The 23,598-nt window shown below is 54.3% G+C and overlaps 1 protein-coding gene across 7 annotated transcripts; it reads right to left on the bottom strand.

The window, feature by feature from the left end:
* Nucleotides 1-6,239: 6,239 nt before the first annotated feature.
* LOC121066000 (zinc finger protein 777-like) lies at nt 6,240-23,459 on the bottom strand. 7 transcript variants are annotated; one of them, XM_040549313.1, is made up of 9 exons: nt 22,737-23,104; nt 22,013-22,139; nt 21,382-21,486; nt 21,088-21,204; nt 20,729-20,842; nt 11,097-11,192; nt 10,379-10,492; nt 10,080-10,193; nt 6,240-7,993 (listed from the first exon to the last, which is right to left on the bottom strand). In XM_040549313.1, the coding sequence occupies exons 1-9, from the start codon at nt 23,085-23,087 to the stop codon at nt 6,987-6,989; spliced, it is 2,145 nt and encodes a 714-aa protein (XP_040405247.1). In that variant the 5' UTR covers nt 23,088-23,104; the 3' UTR covers nt 6,240-6,986. The 7 variants fall into 7 exon arrangements, with proteins under 7 accessions (XP_040405247.1, XP_040405241.1, XP_040405244.1 ...); XM_040549307.1 differs by lacking the exons at nt 6,240-7,993; nt 10,080-10,193; nt 10,379-10,492; nt 11,097-11,192 and adding an exon at nt 16,330-19,333 and having other exon boundaries at nt 21,382-21,489; nt 22,728-23,459; XM_040549310.1 differs by lacking the exons at nt 6,240-7,993; nt 10,080-10,193; nt 10,379-10,492; nt 11,097-11,192 and adding an exon at nt 16,330-19,333 and having other exon boundaries at nt 20,729-20,839; nt 21,382-21,489; nt 22,728-23,459.
* Between the last annotated feature and the right edge of the window lie 139 nt (nt 23,460-23,598).

The raw sequence follows: 23,598 nt of genomic DNA, 5'->3' as shown, positions 1-23,598 counted from the left end.
GAGCGGCCTCACTGCAAAGAATCCTCATTCAGGAGCACACAGCATACCGGTAGCTACTAAGGCATTAAGTTGCGTGGGAGAAGGATAAAAGAAATGCTATCCCCAGGGTAAATTTTAAGAAGAAAATAACGAGAAGTGAGTGATAAAAGAGTTCTCTGCAAGCTACTCCTGCTTTTGGGATGGGCAGGGATCCCCTGGGGCCACGAGTACTCCCTTAATCTCCTTCAGAACTTACCAAGCTCCATCCCAGCCCCAGTTGTTTCTTGGTCTGCTGTTCCTCAAGGGAAGCCAAGGACATCAACTTCATTCACAGCCTCAGTGCAGAACACGTGCTTTGAACAGGAGGCAACCCTACTTTTTGACCCTTGCACTCAACTGGAATAAGGAAAAATGCTGAGCATCACCAGCCTACGGAGAGATGTGAGGTGTACAAACCCCGTCTCCACAGGACTCCCTTCCTGTCTGCTAATCCTGTCTCTAGCTGAAGCCACTGCCTCTTTTTGGCTTCCGGGGAAGAGCGTTTTCACCTGTACTTCACACTTACATTAAGAACATACCTGCGTGCCCTGCCAGAATCTCAGAAACGAAACTGGCATCTCCTGCACCGTGAATAAATGTTTGAAACAACTGATTTTGGTTATTTCCATGCAACAGCGCCTTCACTGCCACTGTTACTGTCCTATCACTGTGTTGTGTGTGTGTGTGTAACACCAAACCCATACATTCACTTTAACCTGAGCTCCTAAGCTCTCAGAAGCTCCATTTTCTGCTTACAACTCTGCAGACAATCCTGTTCTGATCGTATCTTCGGTCTTCTCGAACATGAAAACCCCCCAGCAATTTTCTGCTTAAATACAGCCATTTTCTAGCACAGGCTGCTTTGTGCATCGGAATATTCTTTTAATAATGCTTTCAGTACCGTCAACGCTGCTGTGTATAACTCCCCCTCCCAGATACGAATCATCTAGCCACCGATTAAAATCAGCTCCTAATCAATGCCTCTTCGGCTGGCACCAACCAGACGCCTGCCATGCTTGGGTTTGATTCGGTTTAATCAAACTGTCTCATCCTAAGCCTTCCCCTGTAATTGATACATGACTAGAAGCCAATCCTCTGGTGGATTATTTGGTAACAATGGAAAATCTATCCCAGGGAAGCTTTTGGCACACCAATTACAGGGCTGTGTTGTGAGTTCGCAAGTGATTCTGGGTTTCTCTGTAAAGCTTTTATCACTCGCTGTACACTTGTAAGGCCTCTCTCCTGCGTGAGCTCTCTGGTGTCGGATCAGATCCGCGTGGCGACCAAAGCTTTTCCTGCAGTCTGTGCGTATGTATGACAATACCTGATTCTTTCTGGTGTGAATCTGCTTTTGTTTTAACAGTCCTATTTTCAGTTTAAAAGTCTTCTGACATTCTGCACATGCATACAGCCTCTCTCCTGTCTGGGTTTCCTGGTAAAGAAGGATCTCTTTGAATTCATCAGGCTCTCCTCTCCCAGGAGGGCTGTTACCTCTTCTGCTTCCTGTTGTTCGATTTGCCTGACCTGCTCCCGAATTGCGATGGCTATCGGATGTTACCCCCATGTCTGAAACTTGGCAAGTCGAGTCTTGGGATCCTCCTGAACACGATCCAAACAGCTCTGTATTTCCTGAGCTCTGTGCATGAGTCTGCATCTCGGAGTTGATCGCAGCAGCACCACAGCCTGGAACAAAAAGATTCCAAACCTTCCCTTCACCTGATGTGATCTAATACGAATTTCCAAAGAAAAAAAACTCCTTATTTATTGTGAGTAATCCGTACAAACGGAACAAGTTTGGGATAAAAAATGCAGGAACACATTAGAAACCCCCTCCTTCTGATCCTAGAAGCCCATGCTTAATATGTTGCCAGTTTAATTTTTGGCTCGTCTGAGGCCATCACGCACCTGTGCTGAGAGTTGCAGGAATTTCTCTTTCCTCAAAACTCCGCTGCTCCTTGACACCCAGCACTTCCCTCAGCCGGATATCGATGTTGGGAACAGGACAGTCTGCACAGGGAACATAGGGAAATAATAACACCATTTCCCTGTTCTGACACCTCCCCCAACCCCCCAGTTACAAAGGTATTGCCTAACCTGCTTTAATTCCCAACGTAGGCAAAGGGTAAGTTGCACAAAGACCAGCGCTGAGGATGGCTTCATGTCAGGCTATTCACTTTCAGTCTCTAAGCCCTGTACTTCATCTCTGCCCTTTTTGTAACATGACTCATTTTCATTAATTTGCATGAAAAATACTGCCTTTTGCCTTATCAAAAAGCAACATTTTGGGCCCAAGAACTAGAAGCAAACACTCCGTGATACTGTTTTCTAGCAAAAGCCTGCATAACCCACTGTCCAAACACACCGCCCTCTTTTGCTCTGGAGACAAGACCAAAGAGCAGGTAACTGCAAATTACTGCCACAGCTGCTCTGGCATATAGGATGAGTAGGAAGCAGGGGCGGCAGTATTTGTCTTCCAATTCTTAAAATATTCTAAAAATGGTAGCTAAAAAGTTGAAAAGTCAAGTGTTCAGAAGTGGAAGGTCTTGAATTGATACAGCTGTGCAAGTGTAATTCGTATTTAATATGAATAAAAATGATTCATGTCGCTATTTTCCCCCAGGTAATTCTTTCTCATGCAGAGCAAGGCACATGCTTCTTTAACAGAGCAGAGCTGTACAAAAAATAGAGGCTGCTGTCTGCACTCTAGCTCTTCTACTGTAAAAAATAGAAGATATGTAAAGAATAAAAAAGTGGAATTACACCATCTCATTATTTCATGGATTTTCAGATTTGAAAGTGCAGAAATAGCAACAGAATGAGGTTAGGCTAAATCAGCACTTCTCCAACAGAACTGTCACAAAGCGGAAAGTAGAGTAAGCAACAGCTGAGGCTTCTCGGGTTCACAGCAATTCTGTTTCTGCAGCCTGGAGGACAAGTAAAAGCACATTTAGCCCATAATTACAGCCAGGTTCATTCTTCTATTAATCCAAGGAATCAGGTGAAAGCTGAGGAACCAGAGGGGGGCTCACACCTTCACATTTAGAAAGCAATGATTTGAAACAAATATAGATGGGCACTTAACACTGACTGGTAAGACTTCGTTTTCTGGGGCATCATTCATGGTATTCAATTACTTCTGCATCAAAATAGTTCAATATTCTTTAGTGAATCACAACAAACAATATACATGGGGTTTGGAGATGAAGGAAAAACTCACAACCTGACTATGATGGACAAGTCCACAGGATTCACGCTGCCGTGTGTCATTCCAGCTCCTTAGCTCGTGTGTTCAAAGCTTTTCTATTCTCCTTTGCTCTTTGACAGGTAGCACGTGCCTCAACTGAGGCACTGTCAGAGCTCAAGCCCCTCTGCCAGGGAAGACCCCGTCACTCTATCCTGTCACTCGATCCATGTCACAGACATCACCTACATGCACAGATCGAGTTATCTAGCGACAACAGAGCGCAGGGTGGGCAGCGGACCCGGAGGCATTAGAAAAGCGACTGTCCTTCAGTCTGTAAAGATTGTGGAGCTTATCTTCCCTCACAGATTCAGAAGCATCTAAAGATTAATCCACAAAAAAAAAAAAAAAAAGGATTTGAGGAGTGATTGGTAGGCAAGAGACAGGCCAGATACAGCATAGACCTCTCTGCCTTCTGCAAGAAATGGAAAACTAACCTTTACCCAAAGTAGTTAAGGATTTGTAATTCTCCTTTATCACTTTCTTGTAAAGCTCTTTCTGCCAGTCTTCCAGGTTCTTCCCCTCATGTGCTGCCGCATTATCAAATGTCCCAGGGACCTAAAACAGAAAGCGTTCAATACTCAATGCCAGCAGTATATCGTACACCCTCGAAAGCCTCTTTGCTCACACCAGCAGTTTGTTTTTAACAAGCAGTCATCAGCCAACTGTTTCTAGCAGTGCCCTCATTACGTATAACCAGCGTATTACCTGAGGAATTTATATGCGGATCTTCTAGTGTTATCTCTACACGTAGCTCAGAAGCAGTAAAATGATTTTCAAATAATGTGACTCAGTGATTTTCTAAAACAACCAGGACAAAAATTAATCACAAAAAATGTGGTCAGTGAACTTGAAACTCCAGTCACTGAATTAATGAAAAAAAAAAACGAAAAAAAGAAAATACTTCAGAGTGTATTTTAACTGAGGCAATGCCACAGTCCATCAGATGTGGCTCTAAGAGTTTTTCCCCTGCTAATAAAACTTAAAAGTTAATGCAAACAAAAAAATTAAGCGCCATGAATACTAAGAGATGATTCCTGCATTGTTTGCAAAAATATATTGAAGGTGAAATGTTAAAAATGTTGTTTTTCCATTCATTTCTTTTAACTTAGCCAGATATTTCTTTGAGGTGAATGGTGCTGCATGCAGTTCCTATCGCTATGGCCAGAACCCAAACACGGGATCTGTGCAGTCACAGTGAGAAGGAGCTTACACTTTGCCTTCACATGTGTTGCATACATGTCTGCGTTTGTATACAAACACGGGCTGTGCATGTACGTTATCTGTACATGGTATCTATCGAGCACCACGTTTGTACATGATTGCCTTTGAACATTCTGTTTTGCCTTTCAACGTGATGCACATCTCACCGGTTTTGACACCTGCAGCCTGCCCCGTGTTTACACCCAGCTGCTCACTCTGCTGCCAGGAGGAATCGCGGGGCCAGTCAGGTTTCAGTGGTGAGGCCGCACCTCGAGTGCTGTGTTCAGCTTTGGGCCCCTCGCTACAAGAAGGACATGGAGGTGCTCGAGAGAGAGTCCAGAGAAGGGCGACCAAGCTGGTGAGGGGTCTGGAGAACAAGGCTTACGAGGAGCGGCTGAGGGAGCTGGGGTTGTTTAGCCTGGAGAAGAGGAGGCTCAGGGGCGACCTTATCGCTCTCTACAGGTACCATAAAGGAGGCTGTAGTGAGGTGGGGATTGGTCTGTTCTCCCACGTGCCCGGTGACAGGACGAGGGGTAACGGGCTAAAGTTGCGCCAGGGGAGGTTTAGGTTGGATATTAGGAAGAACTTCTGTACTGAAAGGGTTGTTGGGCATTGGAATGGGCTGCCCAGGGAAGTGGTTGAGTCGCCATCCCTGGAGGTCTTTAAAAGACATTTGGATCTAGAGCTTAGTGATATGGTTTAGTGGGGGACTTGTTAGCGTTAGGTCAGAGGTTGGACTGGGTGGTCTTGGAGGTCTCTTCCCACCTAGACGGTTCTGGGGTTCTGTGATTCTGTGACACTTTGCCGCCCGCTGGGTGACGACCCAAAGCGAACACACAGGGCAGAAGGCTGAGCAGGGGCTGAGCAGGGGCTGAGCCTTTGCCTCAGCCCCACGCACCTGCGCTGCAGGCACCAAGCCCCTGCCGAACCGACCCGGCGGCTGCGAAGGAAATTTCTGTCAGCACAGCGCTGCAGACGCGGGGCTGCGGGCGCTGAGCCCCCCCACAGCACGAAGGGGGGATGACGCCGCCATCTTGCCCCGCCCCGCCCCCCGGCCGCAGCCAATCCGGCCTCAGGCGCGCAGAGCGCCGCCGCGCCCCCCCTCGCCATTGGCCGGCCGCCTCTTTGCCCCCGCCCTCCCATTGGGCGCGCGCGCGGCCTGGCCACAGCCAATGGACGCGGGCACGTGCGGCGCGGCCCCCCCGCGATTGGCCGGCGAAGCGAGGGGAGGCCTGTGATTGGAGGAGGAGGGCGTGGCTCCAGGGGAAGGAAGCGGGCGTGGCGGGAACGCGGTCTCCCGTTGCCAATAGCAACGGCGGGGAGCGGCGGGAACCTGAGGGGAGCGGGGCGGGCGGGGGGGGGACGTGACAGGACCGGGGTGGGGGGGACAGGACCCGGGGGCCCCGGGGCAGCGACCGTGACACCGGCATCGGGGGAGGCGCCACCTCCCGCCTCAGCTCTTCTCCCTTCCCCGGGGAACGAGGCGCGGGGCTCTCCCGATACTGTAAATTTTACAAAAACGCACGTTTCCAGCCAAAATAAGCCAAATCCACGCGTTTCAGCCTCAATCTGATGTAGCCCGTAACGACTGGCGGCGAGCAAGCCCTGCACCAACACGGGCTGCCGCTGCCTTTGTCCCCACCCGACGCCACCAAGCTATACCCCAGGCCCCCCGTCACCGAGGGGCACATCTCCCTAACAGCACTGCCCCCGGAGAAACACCAACAGCGAGCAAAAATAAAATTGTTGGGGGAAAACATTGAGCAAACGGCTAGTATTTAGCTTTTCTGTTTTCATGGGACGCAGAAAACTGTACAAACGACCACAGCAGACCTGTAGCGACACGGCGAAGTACAGCGGAAAAGAACTTTAAGGCTACGCAAAATGAGAACCGCACTCCAGGCCCCCCGGTCATTCTGCATCGCCTCGTCCAGGCCACCCCCAGCCCGCAGGAGCCCTCCCTCGGGGTGCAGCAGCATGGAGTCCCCAAACCATGCTCTCAGGAGGGCAGACGCTGCCCACAGGCTATGTGATCCGGCTGCTGCTTGCTGGAGAGGCAGCCACGGGGTCAACGCTTCCTTTCTCAAAGGTTTTCACACACGTGGGGTGATCCCTCACACATTTTCAGATGCTTAGTGAACCAGCAGTAACTTGAACTCATGTTTACACCAGTCTCTGGGCTCTAAGACGTCTCAGGACAACACTTCGGATGTCCGGCCTGAAGCGCCACGCGTCGTTCCGTGTGCTGATGTCGCTTCGCCCCGGAGTGGACTCAGTCAGCAGTAACTGAGCACGGCAGATTTCCTACACATCCTCGACAGCCACAGACAGGCACCGCTGAGAGCTGCGAGGCAGCTCCACAAACCACCCCAACATGCCCTGAAGAAAACAACCCCCAACATTCTCCCCTTCCCGAGCAGGGGGCACAGGGCGGCTGCTCTTTAGCCTCCTCCTGCCCCCTGGGAGATCCTGCTGCACTCCTGCCCCTAAACGGGCCGGGAAACCCATAGCTGGGCAGGATTTTCTATCTGGAGTGCACAACAGATTCCCGGATCTCTGCGCAGGGCCAAGCGCCCACAGTCAGCTGTGTTTCCTGCACGTGACTTTCCTGGTGCTTAATTAAACTCCTCCTGAGCACAAATCTTTTCCTGCAGAGGTGGCACTGGAACAGCCCCTCTCCCGAGTGGCGGCGCAGGTGGTTTAAAAGATAATCTTTTCTCCGGTAGCTTTTGTCACACTCTGAGCACTTGTAGGGCCTCTCTCCTGTGTGAGTCATCTGGTGTCGAACGAGCCAGGAATGGCAAACAAAGCTTTTCCCACAGTCGTTGCAGATGTAGGACTTCCCCCTGCCCTGGCTCTGCTGCTGGCTCACCAAGCTGCCCTTGGGTGCCTCCGACACGTCCCGCGGGTCATCCCCGCAGGGGCTGGGTAAGGGGTTTTCGGCGGGGAGCTTCTCCCCGTGTCCCACAGACGGACGGTCCTCTGCACAAAGGCCGCTGTGCTCGCGGAGCCTGCTTCCACCTGCAGCCTTCTGTCCGTGCTCCATGCGGGCCGTCAGCGGCGGCCCCGAGGGCAGCCCCTCGCGGGAGGCAGGAGCAGCCCTCTGCCCCCCGCGTTTCTCCCCCGGAGCACCTGGCTGCTGCTGGAACATCCTCTCGCTGAGCCTCTTCTCGCACACGGGGCCTGGAAACATCTCTTCTCGGTCTCCCTGGGGAGCTGGAAGATGTTCCTGCTGGCTGGAGTCTCTCTCGCATTTGCTGTACGCACACGGTCTCTTTCCAACATTGTTTTCCTGAGCGCTAAAGAAATCTAAGTGTTCACCAAACGCTTGGTTGTACCGAGCGTCATCCCCAAAGCCGTTCCTGGTGGTGTTTGTGTCCATCATTTCTGAATTCCACTGACTGTCCCACGTCACTCCAGGGGTAGGATCCTTGGAAAACTTCTCTCCGGGTCTCCCCAGTATACCAGAGTCACAAACCGTGCTTCCAAAGCTATCTGCCAGAGAATCCTTCTTCATGTTCTCATCATGCACTGAAACAGATTTCACAGACTTTCAGTTAAGGAAGCCTCTTAAGGGTATCACAGGAAATATATTCTTCAATAGGCATGCTGCACCAATGGGCAAAGTGCAAAAGATGGGAGGCTTTAGTACTGAGGGGAAGGGCGAGTACCAGAGTTCCACTGAAACAAAATCTCCAGGAAAATAAACGGTCTGTTAGCAATTATTTCTTTAAATCTCTGTGAAAAATCACTAAGGCAATGTCTCATCTTTGCCTCTCATTCAGGTGTCTGAAGCGTGAGCCTAAGATCGCAGTGTAAATAACAGGGTGGACACTTGCAGCTCAGTGCTCTCAGTTGCTCTCTGGATGCTCCACCGCGCATCTCGAGAAGCAAGGTCCAAGCTGAGGCAGCAAAGCCAGGTAAAGACATCAGTGTAAACGATGTCTTGTACATGGGCTGCTCTCTCTGCAGGCTGGGCTTCTGGGGGGAGACAGTCCCCTACCGTGTTTAGTTCAGAGCGCTCAGAGCAGCGCTGAGGCAAGAAGAAGGCTCTCGCACCTTGCAGCTGATACCCAGACGCTCCTGGCACGAGGCCGCCAGAGCTGACAGCTCTCAGTCAGACTGTCTCTGCTCTTGACACCTCTCCTGCCTTCCTCTGACTCCCAATAATCCGACCCCAAAAGGTACCTAGCACCTTAGCCGCTTAGGCACAGCTCTAGATTTATCACTGGACAAAGTACACCCCACTTGTCCCTGCCTGTTGCTCCGCTGACTGCAAATTCCCTTCTTCTGTAATTACAGCTTCCTGTGACAATAACCCACTGTTTTGTTTTCACGATTATTTTCCATCAGTGGACTTCGGCTCAGGCTTCTCATTTTCCATGGTTCCTCTGCCCCCGTGACCCTGCCACCGTGGTGCATTGCTACCGAAAACACCACCAAGCACGGTGCGGGACCACAGATCAGCCAGCTGAGACCAACGTTATCTACACTGCGGAAACATCCCGAGCTCCTATTTCTCCTGCTGCACACTAGGACACCAGCACACAGACATGTTGCCACAGGCCAAGCTAAAGCGTGAACGCAAAAGGCACCAGCGTAACTGTCCCAGCACGCCCTCTCGCCTCGGTAGCTGCGTGGTACGCGGCAGGACAGGCTGGAAGGCCTGGAACAGAGTCAGCTGGGAGCCCGTGCCCCGAGGCCTCTAACAGCAGCCTGAACAGATGTCTCAGGAAAGAGTTAGGTGGAGCTGATCCAGCCTTACACCAGGGCAATACCCTAGATGATCTTTTTTCTGTGGGGTGAAACCATTCACATAGGCAGTTCCCACAGAGTCACTGGCATCCTGAGGGATCATCCATTAATTTACTCCCTAGCAGCTTCACCACGTGTCTGTCAGTGTCCACGAATGCCCAAATAATTTACAGGAAGTGAAGGCATTCTAGGCTATCAACTGATTTCCATACAAAATATTCTTCTGCGTATTCCTCCTCAATTTTCCACTTGAGAGCTATACTGAATTGTCCTGGGTTGCGGTCTGAGAGGTTGTATTTAAAATCCCTGTCCAAATTTGCACACCTATTCCCTGAGGTTGAGCCTTGATCCAAAGATGAATCTCTGTCAATCAACTCCACCTCAACTACAATCCATACTCCATCTGCTCTGTCCAAAACCTCCTCTGAATTACTGTTACCATGGACATCTCCAAACGGCATGTCCTAAAGTTGTCTGCATTAAAGCTGCCTAAAGTTGTTTGCGTTTTGCTGCAGGAGAGCTCTCCTGCTTGGGAACGCAAAGCCACGGCTCCACGATCGTTGGTACCAGGTTTGGACACACCAAGCCAGCTGGAACTACCAACCTGAGCACACCACTGTGCCTGCCTAAACAGAAAACCAAGGCGGTGTTTATGACAGTTTTAGGGCATCTGAGGGAGGGAAGAGAGACTTCAGCTGACAGAACCTGATCACTTTGTGATCAAACGTTAACTGGCAGACTGAGGTTTGCATCAGTTCTTTCATGGCTTACATTATAAGGCCAAGACATTTAATATAATATAAAAAATGCTCTAAATTAGATCCACTATCCCAGGAAATCTCAGCTGACATTCATTACTGACCTGTTCTTGGGTCTGTACGGATTTCTTCTTTCTTTGAGTCTTGCCGTTCAGGGCAGCGTGGCTCCTCCTCTTGTTTAATCCATGACAAAACATCAGTTGCACAAGTCTGAAATTCTGTTCATTGGGGAAAATGTACACAATTGAGAAACACTGGAGAAAGATGCAAAGCACAGAAGATTTAGGAGCTCACAAAGGTAAGAAAAGTGCTGGCAAAGCCTCAGGAGCCACCTGAGCCAACACGTCAAGAGCCACCCGAGTGGTCACTCCTACACCGGGAGTTTTTTCCAGGGAATCCTCACCCGTGTCAGGGTCTCCTGGGATGTCTTCACCCTCTGTGCCCTGCAGCTCTCTGGCATACGCCTCTGTGCCTCTCTTGGTCTGACCTGAAGTCTCAGGCTCATAAAACGCTGGCTCTGATAAAGGACAAAATTCAAGACAAGCTTATCAGAAGTGCTCAAGTTCAAGATTTTACAAGGGTGAGACTTGTCCTTGTTTTGTTTTCCCCCATGCCAACCCTAGATTTTACATTATCTCCCATAAGCCCGCTTTCTAAATGAAATCTGGCAGCAAGGTCTAGAAATCCCAGTTTGCTTTATAAGCTTTATATAAAATTAGCGGAGCCAACAGACAGCGCTGCCACCCTTCGTAAAGAGTAAGGTGCCGCACCGGCCGCATATCTGGTCCTGCCACTGATTTTGCCTCCTCCGAGCTAACTCTTTGGCCCAAAAAAGTAAGCAGCTTACAGCTGCCAGCCTGAGGGGCGCAGAGTAAGGAATTTAAGGGGGAGTGAAACATTTCCCCTTCCACTGTTCGGATGAAAACCAGCCACAAACTCCAAGGTGGCTGCGAGAAGGGAAAAGATGAAATACCAGCTGCCTGCCAGTTAGGACCGGTGGCAAGTCTGCTCAAAACCTGTGAGCTTTTTATAAAATATTTGGAATACATGAGGGGGAAACAAAAAAAAAAACTTAGAATTTAATCCCTCTGCCTCTTTTTCCCTGCAAGGTATGCAGTTACCTGGGCAGGGCTCTTCCAGAGCTCCCGTAGCCTCCACCTCTTCCTGATCCGCTGCACACAACTCTTCCTCTTGCTTAACATGGATTATGCTGTCCTCTGTTAATAGGCACCAAGCGTATTTTAATTCCGTATACAACATTAATTAAAACTCTCATCCCATCCCAGGCTCAGCGGCTCTGTTCTAGCTCTCATACCAGCGAAAACCTCACTTTGGATCTAGCTCTTGCTGCCCAAGATCCCTTCAGCAGACCTCAGGTATCTGTCACAAAGCCCTCAGCAGGGGGTTGAGTTTCAGAGACACGCAAAAGTTTCTGCAGCTGTAATGTCTGGTTTGCTGCAGCCAACATCAGTAAACAAATCTCATTCCAGGTGTCCTGGGGTGAGGAAGGTGCCACTGAACTCTCGTTCTTGACTCCTGCTGCTGTTTTGGCTCTGCCATTCTCTGCTCAGTCACCCTCGGTAAAACCCACAGCACTTCTAGCCCATCAGAAAAGCGCTGCTAGATACCGAAATTCACCGCTTCATAAAGAGCATGTCTTAGAATAGAGCTCAGTAAGAACATCAGTAAGAGAAAATTATGAACAAAACTTATCGAAAAAGAAGAACACCTCCGCGAAATACATAGGGGGAAACAGACAGGCTGACGCTCCACACCTTGCTCTACCTTTACGCTCCGGTAACACAGTGAAGGGATCAGAGCAGTGCTTCAGGGGTGTAAAACCCACCACACACATTTGTGCAAAGGGAACAGAAAATGCTGTTAACAGCCAGCGGTCTGCCTGTGCGGCCACACGGCACCCCAGCTCGGCGGGCACCGAGGGGACAGCGGGTCTCACGGACACAGCCGCGGGCAGCGGCGACCAGGAGAGAGAAAAGGGGTGGCTGGCAGCGACAGGACGAGGGGCAAGGGTTTTACACCGAAGGAGGGCGGGTGGAGGGGGGGGGACAAGGGAGGCGGTGGGACAGGGGCGCAGGCTGCGGCTGCCGTGGGTGCCCGTGGCTGGGGGTGTCCGGAGGTGGTGGCCGGGCTCTGAGCACCGGGAACCGGGGGATCCCGCGGCAGGGGAGGCACGGGGCGGGCTGCGGGGGCTCTTCTGCGCCCCTGGGGTCCGCCTTCTGCTGCCACGGGCGGCGGGGAGAGCCCCGGCCCCCTCGCCCCCGCCGCCCCGCCGCCGCTCCCCGCGGGCTCCCCGCTCCCGTCCCCACGCCGCGGGCTCCCCGCCCGCCCCGCGCCGTCCCCCGGGCCCTTACCGCGGGGCAGCAGCGCTCCGCGGGGGCTCCTGCGGGGGGCCCGGCGCAGGGCCCGCCGCCAGCCGCGCAGCGCCCGCCGCTCCCGCTCGCCGAAGGGCGCCCACGCCGCCCGCAGCCGGGCCGGGGCCCGCGGCCCCGCCGCCGCCGCCGCCCCCCGCCGGCCTCCGCGCTCCAGCCGCCGCTCCAGCGCCTGCAGGCGGCCGCGCAGGGCCAGGGCGGCCCGGAGCTGCCGCTCCGCCCGCGCCAGGCGGGCCTCCAGGCGGAGCAGCCGCGCCGACACCGACACCGCCGCCCGCCCGACCCGGCCACCGGCCATGGCCGCCGCCCGCCGCCGCCGCCGCCGGGCTCCGCCGTCCCGAGCTCCGCGGGCGGCCCCGCAGCGCCCCCTGCCGCCGCCCCGCGGGCCCCGGAGCTGGGGGGGAGGCGGAGCGGCCCGGGTCGGTGTCGGTGAGACGCCCCTGGGGTGCGGGGTCCGGTGCTGGGCCCCCGGTCCAGGAGGGAGCTGGACGCGCTGGGGAGAGCCCGGTGCGGGGCCAGGAAGATGCCGCAGGGCCCGGAGCCCCTCTGCTGTGAGGAGAGGCCGGGAGAGCTGGGGCTGCTCAGCCTGGAGCAGAGGAGGCTCCGGGGGATCCCGGCCGTGGCCGGCAGCACCCGCAGGGAGGTGCCGAGAGGCCGGAGCCGGGCTCTGCCCAGCGGTGCCCAGGGCCAGGCCCAGCGGCCCCGGGCCCAGCCTGGAGCCCGGGAGGCTCCCCCTGCCCCCCAGCAGCACGTCCGTGCTGGGCGGGTGCCGGAGCCCTGGCCCGGGCTGCCCCGAGAGGGGCTGGGGGCTGCTCCCTGCACAGCTCCAGCAGCGCCTGCCCGTGGGGCTGGGCACCAGCTCTGGGGGCTGCTGGAGCACGGCTGGGACCTGTGAGGGTGCAGGATCCCCTCTGTGCCCGAGGCCTGTGCTGACCCGTGGTGCGTGGCACAGCACTGGAACCTGAGGTTCAGTTTTGGGGCTCTCCAGCACTGCCACGGCCCCAGGACAGGGGCACGGTGGCCATGCGGTGCGTCCTGGCCCCGGCTGTGGTTCGCCTGGCCCTGCTACCACCCCATCTGCGCCGCCACCAGCCTCCCAGCGTGATGCCTCCACGCGTTCCGCACACTCCAGCCTGGCCAGAAGCACCCAGGGCCTCCGCTGCGGGTGTCCCCACAGAGCAGCCTTCACCAGATCAGGTAACACCTCCAGGCCACCCTCTGTGCCATACCCACAGGCTGCTGGGCAGCACAACCTCACCTCATCCTAATCCGGGCCATTTGCTAAGCTGCCTGGCCACCAGCTACACAAAACAGGACCTACAGGGCCTCCTTCACCTCTGAGGTGATCACAGCTGCAAAGATAAAAGTTTGCTTGCTGACATTACCTACGTGGCTGATGTGCTCGTTCTTGCTGCAGAGAGGTGTCAGGATGGTGCTGAGTTGTGACAGCTCTGTAGCCACCTCCAATAGTAGGAATCAGGCGTTTGACCTGCCCTACAATAAACTGCTCCTACCAGCTTGCCTTAAACCACAGAGCAGTTTGGGTGGGAAGGGACCCCAAAGCCCCCCATGGCCACCCCCTGCCATGCCCAGGGCCCCCTGCCCCCAGCCCAGGCTGCCCCCAGCCCCATCCAGCCTGGCTCATCCTAGGAAGGGACAGAAAGGGGCTTAAGAACCTGGACACGGCGCTAGGTGACAGCTATTGTGGCACGTGCATTGTTCGAGGCCTGCTGGTGAGGGACTGCCAGAGGACAGCTGCTCTGCACCTACCTGTGCTCTCACGTCTTGCATTTAATTGTTGCGTAAGGCGCTGGGTGCAGGAGAGCTGGCATGCCAATCCGAAATGCAGAAGCGGCTGTGTTCCTGTGGTATGCAAAGAATTCCTGCTTCTGTGTGGTAAGACACGCAGAGAGGCTTTTATAAACAAAAATCTGAAGTCGTAAAGCAATAAAAGATGTGGAGTTGCTCTAACAGCAGAAGGTACCTGAAAAATGAACAAACAAAAACTTGAGCTGCTCTTGAACAAAACGGAGTCATAGAATCGCCAAATATCCTGAGTCGGAAGGGACCAACCAGGATCACCAAGTCCCAGTCCTGGCTCCATGCAGGATCACCCCAAACCCAGCCCCTGTGTCTGACAGCAGTGCCCAAATGCTCCTTGAGCTCCAGCAGCTTGGGGCCGTGCCCCCATCCCTGGGCAGCCTGTCCCAGTGCCCAACCACCCCTGGGTGCAGAACCTTTCCGTAACACCCAGCCTGACCCTCCCCTGTCCCAGCTCCGTGACGTTCCCTCAGGTTCTGGCGCTGTCCCCAGCGAGCAGAGCTCAGCGCCTGCCCCACCGGAGCTCCAGAATCCAATGGGTCGTTGCTGTCCTGGGTCAGCTTAGGTTCTTCTCTGGTTTTCTGAGCATGCTTTTTTCTTCTTTTGTGAAGAGTAACTCGGCCTAGACATCTGGCTTTGAGGCAGAGGCTGCAGTCATATTCCAGCCTAAGCTGTATCAAACCATGCAGTAGAAGATCAGAAAAGAGTTACACTGAGAAGTGCTACCCAAGGAGGGCAAAAGCACAGCACTTGTTCACAGGAGGTGTGAAGACTCCACGAGGCATCACCTTGTGCTCCTGAAATTCTCCCTCCCCACCTGCATCTTCCCTGGCCTCTCCCTGCAGCTTCTGCTCTGTCCCGTAAGCATCACGCCGTCTGGGCGAGGATTTTTCTTCTCTCTTGGGAGAGCAGCACATTTCTCTGTCACTTGGCAATAGTTGTTCTTGAATTCAGGGCTGAATTTCTGAAATTTAAGCTGCACAAACCTCAAAATAGCTCCGAGATTTGTTTGAAATGTACATATTGATCTCTGAAATACAAGAGAGCTGGGTAGAACAGGGAAACTATGACTCACTGCGCAAAATACTGCTCCGTCTGTATTATCACAGCCCGCATCAAGACGTGGTGAAATATGGAGCACATCAATTGCTTCTGATGCTTTGGTAGCAGTTGAAACACGAGGTCTCACAGACAGAAATAGGAGAGCGCTGCTAAGATAGTGTAACCCTTCTCAGCCCACAGTGCTAAAATGCCCAACTTTTCGCTGATTCTTTTACGGTTGTGGTTACAGAGACGTCTCAGGCGAGAACTCCTCAGCAGGCAGAGAGCTGCTATACTTTAACTATTGTTGCAACCTCAACTGCCCAATGATAACGGAGAGGCAGAGCAGGAGGTCAGCACCGGAACGTATACAGCAGTGGCACAAGGACTGGAGACGGTAACGTGGCGGGACCTCAGCGTTTTTATTGTCCTTTTGCCGTAACAGCCCCTAAAAGTCGCCTGTAGTTGTTGGTTCGTAGAATAATCCACAAATACTGTTGAAGTGTTCCCAAGTTTTCGGCTGTTCAGGTCGCAGGGCAAACTGCTGCTGCATACAGGAGCACCTCTGCATCTTTACCCCAGAACAATCCTGCTCTTCCTAGACTCAAAGGAGTGGGCTGAGCTGATGACGACTGCAACACTGAGGTTGCTGAAAACTTTTTGCCTGCAGCAGGATCAATTTGATCTGCCTGCAGGATGAGAATTGTACAGTGAGCTTATTTACATGCTATTTTTGGACGCTATTACCATTCAGGCCCTGTTTGGATCTCATGCACACATGGAAAACAACGCTTCTGCTCAGGTTCTGCTGCAGTATTAAAAAAAAAAAAAAAGAAGAAAAAACAATGAAAACCCACTCTGTTCTGCAAGGGAGGCTTTTGTCTTCTAATCAGTAAGGTGAGATACAACAAACTGCCACTTGCTTTGAGCAGGGAAGGTGAGGTGGGTGTGACAGACCTTCCCACCTCCAGCACAGATGGGGAGATCCCTGGGATCTCTGTGACCGTGCACGCAGGCTTTCCCTGTGCACTCACACCCAGGGCCAGGCGACGCAGGTAAAGTGACATTACAAAGGACCAAAAAAAGAAGCACTGAGGACTTCGCACTTTAATCCGTTCAAGTTTAATGTCATTATTGTAAAAAGATCAAGTATCTACTGCCGTAGATGTAACTGGCGTTTCACACATGGATAGAAATGTGTTCCCTGCCCTGAAGGCTCACAGTCTAAGATAACAAAAAAGGTAAAATGGAGACAAGCAGCTTAATCGGAGTCAGCAGGAAACCACTGGAGGACTGATTAGTTTACCTGCTTACTGAACAAGACCCAAACTAGTAGTCTGGGTATCAAATGCCCTGTACTGCTAACTGCCAAGAGATTTTCCTTCAGCACGTCAAATACTGAAGAAAAAGAATGAACGTGGACCAGTTTTATGGCAGCAAGTGGCCACTGAGCACCGAGAAGTGACGAAACGTGGAACCCTCTGTCCCCTCAGATCTCTTATTTGGAAAAAACAAACCGGCTACATGCACAGAGAGGCTCACCACACAGACCCACTCAGAAACGTCGGAAGCTGAGAAATCAAAGACCTCAGCGGCACTAAGGCGAGAAGAGGCTGCAGGCAGATGTCACCAGGCAAACACCTGCAGCGCTGCTGACACTTCTGCCAGGGGCTTTGTGCCAGCTTTGTCCCGCAGCACAGGCTCAGAGCAGTCACACAGGTTCACCCTGACCTGCTCTGGATTCTGCACGAATCGGGTTACCTTAAACAGACCAGAGCAGGCAGCAATGAACAGCGAGGACCTGGAGAGGGACTTCACTTCTTGGCCAAAAGAGCTTCCAGGCTGAAACATCTGCCCCAGCAGCCAGCTGGACCGGAGGAACACCTCTGTCCCTGCAAGGGTGAGCCAGGCACCTGCATCCTCCCCTCAGCAGACACTTTGGGACCAGGCAGCGACAGAGGGGTTTCTAAAGCCTGAGGAGTGATGGGGAGAACCCGCAGCAGCTTTAAACCAGGTCAGGCAGCCACGCAAGCCCTGAAGTTGCACGACGTATTTGGGCCATTTGTTAAACACATTTCATTTGGGGATATAATGAAAGCTCGTCCCCAAGGAAAAAAAAAAAATCATATGTACCCCAAGGCAACAGGAGGAAAGGGAGATGACGACAACAGTGACATACAAAGAAAAAAGTGTTAACGTACAGGCAGTCAGCAGAAAGTTATCCCAACACTCACTTCAGCCTGAGTACAGCTGTGCACTGCCTCTGGCTTACAAGTGCTTTCCCGTTTCAGTTCCACTGGGAGTCCTGCAGGTTTCAGGAGGAGTCTGGGCAATGCCACCTCCCTTAGGTGTGCTCAGGAGAGAGGCAATGAAGCGAATTCCCCGCAGCTACTGCAGTACAAACCCAGTCTCCAGCGGAGCAGGACCCAGTGCACATCAGAACAACCTCACACATCAGGGCAGAATGCGGCCCTACCGCTGTAGTTCACAGAAAAGTAAATCTGATCTTAAGTTCCAGAGAAGGAACTGAGAGAGGCTGGGGAGTCTCCTCCTCGGAGATCTTCAGAAGCCACCCGGATGTGGGGCACCAGCTCTGGGTGGCCTTGCAGGAGCAGGGGTCGGACTGCACGGACCCGGAGGCGCCCCCAACCTCAGCCGTTCCGTGAGACAAACCTGTATTTCGAGCGAGCTTCCCGAGCAGCAGCAGCAATAAAAAGGTCACTTGGCCTGTGCATGGAGAGAGCTAGGAACTGACCAGCTGCCCCTCTTTGGCAAATGGGGCATCCATGCAAGCCATGAGCGAGACCTCACCTTGTGCACGTGTTTAGTTGCCTGGAGTCTTTTGCAAACCTGTAACTCAAACCTGCCCATGAAACTGAGCACAGCAGAAGTTCTTCCAGGAGAGCAGCCAGGGAAACTCCAGGCAAAGAGCAGCTGCTTCCAAAAACCTTACCTCGCTGTAGCCAGTTCAAATAACTGATTCAAACCTGGAGAGGCCCCAGACACTTTCATTCTTAAGCGATCCTGGGGCCGACTGTGAGGTATTATGGCATGCCATCACCACCACGAAGAAAAGGGCAGCAATGCCAAGTTGGATCCTAATTCTACTTTCCTTGGACCTTTGGGATAAATTGTTAGAGGGACTTCAGTGCTGAGCAGCAGAGGTTCTCTCCTCCCCTACCTCTTCCACCCTGGGGCTGCAGGGCCACGTGAGCCCCGCAAGACCTAGAGGCTGTGTAGCGGTGCCTCCCTCACACGACTGCCAGCCACACAGGTCCTCTCACGCAGGTGGATCTTCTCATGCTGGAGGAGGTGCTGCTTCTGGGTGAAGCGCTTTGAGCACTCGTTGCACTGGTACGGCCTCTCCCCGGTGTGGATCCTCTGGTGCCGGGTCAGGTTGGAGGGATGGCTGAAGGTCTTGCCGCAGTACGAGCACCAGAGGACCCCTGGGCTCCGGCCCGAGTGCACGCGCCGGTGGATGATGAGGGTTTTCTTCTGGGGGAAGAACTCCTGACACTTGTTGCACTTGTAAGCCCTTCCCCGCGTGTGGCTCTTCTGACTTGGCTTGTCAGTGCCGTTGGCGCCGACGCTTTTCATGCACCTGGGACTGCCGCGCGCCTTGTCCCGGGCTTTTGCATTCTGGTTCTGCCTGAAGCTCCCCCTGGCCACGTGGGACCCGTCTTCCACGCGGATCTGCTGGTGCTGCTGCTGGAGGAAGACCTCCCCGTCCTCAGGGTACTCACTGCTGCACAGCGTGCCGTGACTCTGCTGCTGCATCATCAGCATCTTCTTCAGACATAAGCCCTTCCTACACGCAACGCAGGAGTGGGGTCTCTCCTCAGGACAGTCTTGCCTGTAGAACGTGACGGTGCTGATTTCGCCAAGTCCACCTTCCCCGTGAGCGGATGGCACCAGCCTGCTTGTGCTCTGGTTTCCCAGGGGCACGGGAGAGCCGTACTGACCATCAAAGGGCAGCGCCTCGCTGGGACCCTCGAAGACCACCTCCTCCGAATCCCTGGATAAAGCTGTGGGGGACTCCGAGCTCTGCAGGCATTCATCGGAGTCCAGCTGCTCTATTTTGAACGCTATCACCTCATCTGCTGGAACTGAGGAGAAAAACAAAGGGGACATTCACTGGTGGGAGACACGAGACGCTTCTGAAACCCCCTCACTCGTTCCCCTGCCGCCCCCGAATCAAACAGGCCCCTCTCACACAGGGAAGAGAGACTAAAAGAAGAGAGAATATGACTGAGAAGCACGGGAATGCTTCCCTTTCAGCTGGCTTAGTGGTGAACGTGAAAAGCCACCAGGCAGGGGGCAGAGAGGAGCGCTGCCTTTCAAGACAAGTGTTCAGTGCTCCCCAGACAGTTTGCAAAGCTGTCCGCAGCCGCCATCCTCCTCCAAAGCGTTAAGGTCTCACGAACCTGTGGCAGTCCTTTGCTTCCTTGTGCGTCTGCTGCCCTCCTCACAGCAATGACCCTCCGCACTCCGCACTCTTCAGAGAGCACCAGCCATCCCATGAGATCCACCTTCCCTCTACTCCCAGGACGTGGAGAACCACCTGTGTGGCCTCCTTCATGAAAGGGGACACAGGAACACTCGCTATTTTTGAGTCAAGATGTGCCTACTGCTGCTTTGGATGTGCATGTAGCCAGGAAGCATCCCCCGTGGTCCCCCTGAGGCAGTACAAGTACATTTTCTCTGAGGGTTCATTGCTTCCCATCTCTGAGGTAGGTGCCCGGGGTTCTCTACTCACACTAAACCTGCCGGGAACTTTCTCTTGACTCTCATTCCTACCCAAACTTTTAATTTCAGCTGACCCGGACAGGAGTATGGCCTACAGGTGGAAAAACAACCAGCTGCTGGCAGTTTCCATTTAAAAGGTTGTGGGCAGTGGGAGGGCAGAATCTGAACAGGGATCGGCCTCCTGTCCGGACAGTGTCGCTTCCCAGTTCACCGGTGCTGAGGAGTGCCTGACAGCGGAGAGGTGACAACATGCAGAGGTGACGCTAGGGGCATGAGAAAAAGCATCTAAGGTTTACTCACAGCAGGGCAAATATCAAAAACTGAGCAAGCCCCACTGACAACAAGGAGAAACAAAGACCAGGACTGACGGTGAGGGAGAAAGCACGAAACAAGGAAGCGACTGGTGAGCTGCCTACCAATGGTCTACTGATCGAGTATTACATTGCTGTTGGGAATGGAAGAGTCATCCCAGCCCATCTTTGGAGAAGACCTGGAGAATTAATTGTTCTCAACTTCAGTCCTAACAATTCCTGTATTGTTATGTCCCTCTTTACTTGCAGTGCCTTGTTTACCTGGATCCTTAACCTTACTACCAGTAAAGTTGTCGATAAGCTTTCTGTCTGCTCTGCTGACCTCAGAGAGGCTCTTGCTCTCTCCCCAGGCCTCAGCACACGCTCTCCCACAGCAGGACCATCCTGGGTGCCCTAGTGCAGCACCAGCTCTCCCTGCGCGTTGTGGGACTGCTCAGAACTCACCCACGCTGAGCTCAGTGAACTCCATGTCCTCCGTGGCTCCCTGCTCCTCTGTGCACGGCTCGTCCTCTTGCTTCAGAGCGCCTGCGAAGCTCGGCTCTGGAATGCCGTACTCTGCTAATATAAAGAGGGAACTCCCTTACCGGGTGTCACAGCACCCTTCAGCCCTTCCCTAGCTGCACCCAGGAGGTTTGCTCCCAGCATTCGTTTTCAACCTCTCTCCAGCACCTCCTGCTCCTACTGCTGGGAGCTTTACTCAGCCCTGTAGAGGAGTCTTCCCAATACCCCACAGCTGACCACGTTTCAGGACAGCATCCTCCCTGCCGTTGTGTCCAAGCACGCTTTTCCAGAAGAGCACTCACCGGGTGTGGGGTCTGCCAACACTGTTTTTGCCTCCAGGTTCTCCTGTTCTGTCGAGCACTGCACTCCTTCTTTGCTGTCCTGGCTGCTTGCATCAGGTCTAAACACCAGAGACTCTGCTAATGGGAAAGATCAACCCCATTATATGTTTTCTAACACTATTACTCCCCTGGAACTTGCTTCTCCTAAGACCCGAGAAGTTCCTGCGAGAGCAAATCAGGACCATCACCCGTCTGGTGACAGCAACACACAAGCATTATCCCCAAGGATAAACCTGCAATCAATTCATTCCTTGCCTGCGCTTGGCTCCACAGGAATCTCCCTCTCTCCCAAAGCCACCTCATCGCAGGGCACCTCTCTCTGAAGCCGGGACAGGAGGTCGGGTTTGGAGACTGCGTAATCTGCTGAGGCACAGAGATGTTATCTTCAAAATTGTTGCTTCGAACTGCCCTCATCGCTGTAGGTGCCAGGCGAGGGAGCGAGCCTGCAGCAACACAGGCCTGCAGGGGTGAGCAAAGTCCTCGGTGCTCACGGGGAAAGGAAGGGACCTCTGCAAACGCTGCTGGCAGCAGCTGCACGCCCCGAGGCGGCTCCATGGGCCAGAACACACCACTTGGTGAGAGCCCTCTGCAGGGCCCACCGACAGATGGTGGCTTCTGGCTCGGGCAGCCAGCCCCATCGCAGAAAACATCTGCGGGCCTGAGGGAAGGGGTCTGCGGGCTGCGCTTGGCACGGAGCAGCCTCTGGAGGCGATGGCAGCCAGTGCCCACCTCAGTGAGTCCTGGCCACCGAGGGGCTGGAGGTGACGTGGCCTCAGCAGCGGGCACAGCCTTCCCCGTGTTTCTACGACTTCAGCTCCCAGGTGTGGGAAGAAGTCCCCCGAAACAGAGCTAGTCTAGAAGCGCCGACAGCTGACACGTTATTTACCCAGAGAGATCAGAGACTCGCTGTTCCCTCTCAGCATGTTTTTGTACAGCTCCCTCTGCCATTCCTCCAGGTTCTCCCACTCTTGCTCGGAGAAGCCAGCGGCGTTGCTGTCAAACCCTTCTGGGGCCTGCAATCGTAGAGGTCACAAACTCAGCACCCGCTCGGGTACGGCGAGACACCTCTGCTGTGCTTACAGCAGCAGGGAAAGAAAACTTCTGTATTTCTATTTCTTTTTTACTGCTAACGTATATCAAGTGCTGAAAGGAGAGAAGAAGTCCTGTCTGGGGGTACTGTCATGACACAATGAGCGCAAGGACTAGGATCTTCAGTTTGAGTAACTTTGTTAATTCGTGCTAATTCTGTGAATACTCAATGTTTCTACTTATGCTGGTCCCATAACAAAGGTAATTCGTATACTTCGGTGTCATTTTCACAGGAAAGAAGTTACTGTTTATTATAAAATGTAACAGTCTGTCTTTTGCCAGTGAAATTCGGCTCAGGCAGACATGCACAGGAGCAATCAGCCGGGTCAGATCCTTGCTCGTGGCACAGGACAGCACCCTCCGCACACCCTGATGCGCTCAGGGCAACAACGGGGCTCCTGGGACCCCCCCCTCCTGGCCAGCAGCACCCGTTCAGCACCCTGGGGGACGACCTGAAGGCCCTGCTGAGATGTGATAACGAGATGTGATAACGCTGACGAGCCAGTCCTTACCTTGGGCACCTCTCCCCGGGGGCCGGGGGGCAGGCGCAGCACCCAGAGGTTCCTGTTCCTCAGCAGGTTCTCCACGCTCTCCAGGCGCTGCTGGAGGTGCCCGTACTCCTGGACGAGGGTGCCCAGCACGGCCAGCTTGCTCTCCAGCTGGTTGCCGAAATCCACCACCGTCCTCTCGCAGTCCACGTACTTCTTCTCGGTGGTCACCGTCCTGCGCTCCAGCCCCAGCAGCCGGGCGGCGTGGGCCTCCACGCTCTTCTCCACCGCCTGCACGGCGGCCACCACGGTCCACAGCGAGATGCAGCCGCTGCCGGGGGGGCCCGGCGGGCAGAGGGGACCGGGGGGCGGCGGGGAGGCCATGCCCCCGGGGGGGGGGGGGGGGAATTACGGGGATCCTCCGCCCGTGGGCTGCTGAGGGCGGCGAGGGGAAGCGATGGGGCCTCGGCACACCGGGACCGGGGCCTTAAATCGCCGGGGGGGGGGGGGGGAACACCGGGACCGGGGCTGTAGCCGGGGGTGTGGGGGGGGGGATACACCGGGAGAGTCTCCCCGTGAGGGGGACACCGGGGCCGGACACCCGGGACCGCTTCTCCCTCCCCGTCGGGGGACACCGGGACCGGGCTTAGCCCCCCTCACCGTGACACCGGGACCGGGACCGGGCCCTACCTGCACCGTTCCCGGAGCCTCCGCCGCACCTGGCCCCCCGCCGCCCCCCCGGGGATGTCGCCGTTCGCCACAGCGTCCCCTGCCGGCCGGCGGCCTCACGGAGAGGCAGCGGGGTGACTGACAGCTGTCAATCACCGGGAGAAATAAAAGGGGGGGCGGCTGGGGGGCCAGCGGGAGGGCTGAGGGACCAGGAGCCCCCCGTTCG

The sequence above is a fragment of the Cygnus olor genome, chromosome 2 (genome assembly GCF_009769625.2).
Source record: "Cygnus olor isolate bCygOlo1 chromosome 2, bCygOlo1.pri.v2, whole genome shotgun sequence".
In the NCBI taxonomy this organism is placed as follows: Eukaryota; Metazoa; Chordata; class Aves; order Anseriformes; family Anatidae; genus Cygnus; species Cygnus olor.
The sequence above is the reverse complement of the archived record's forward strand: the minus strand, read 5'-3'. Positions and strand labels throughout refer to the sequence as shown.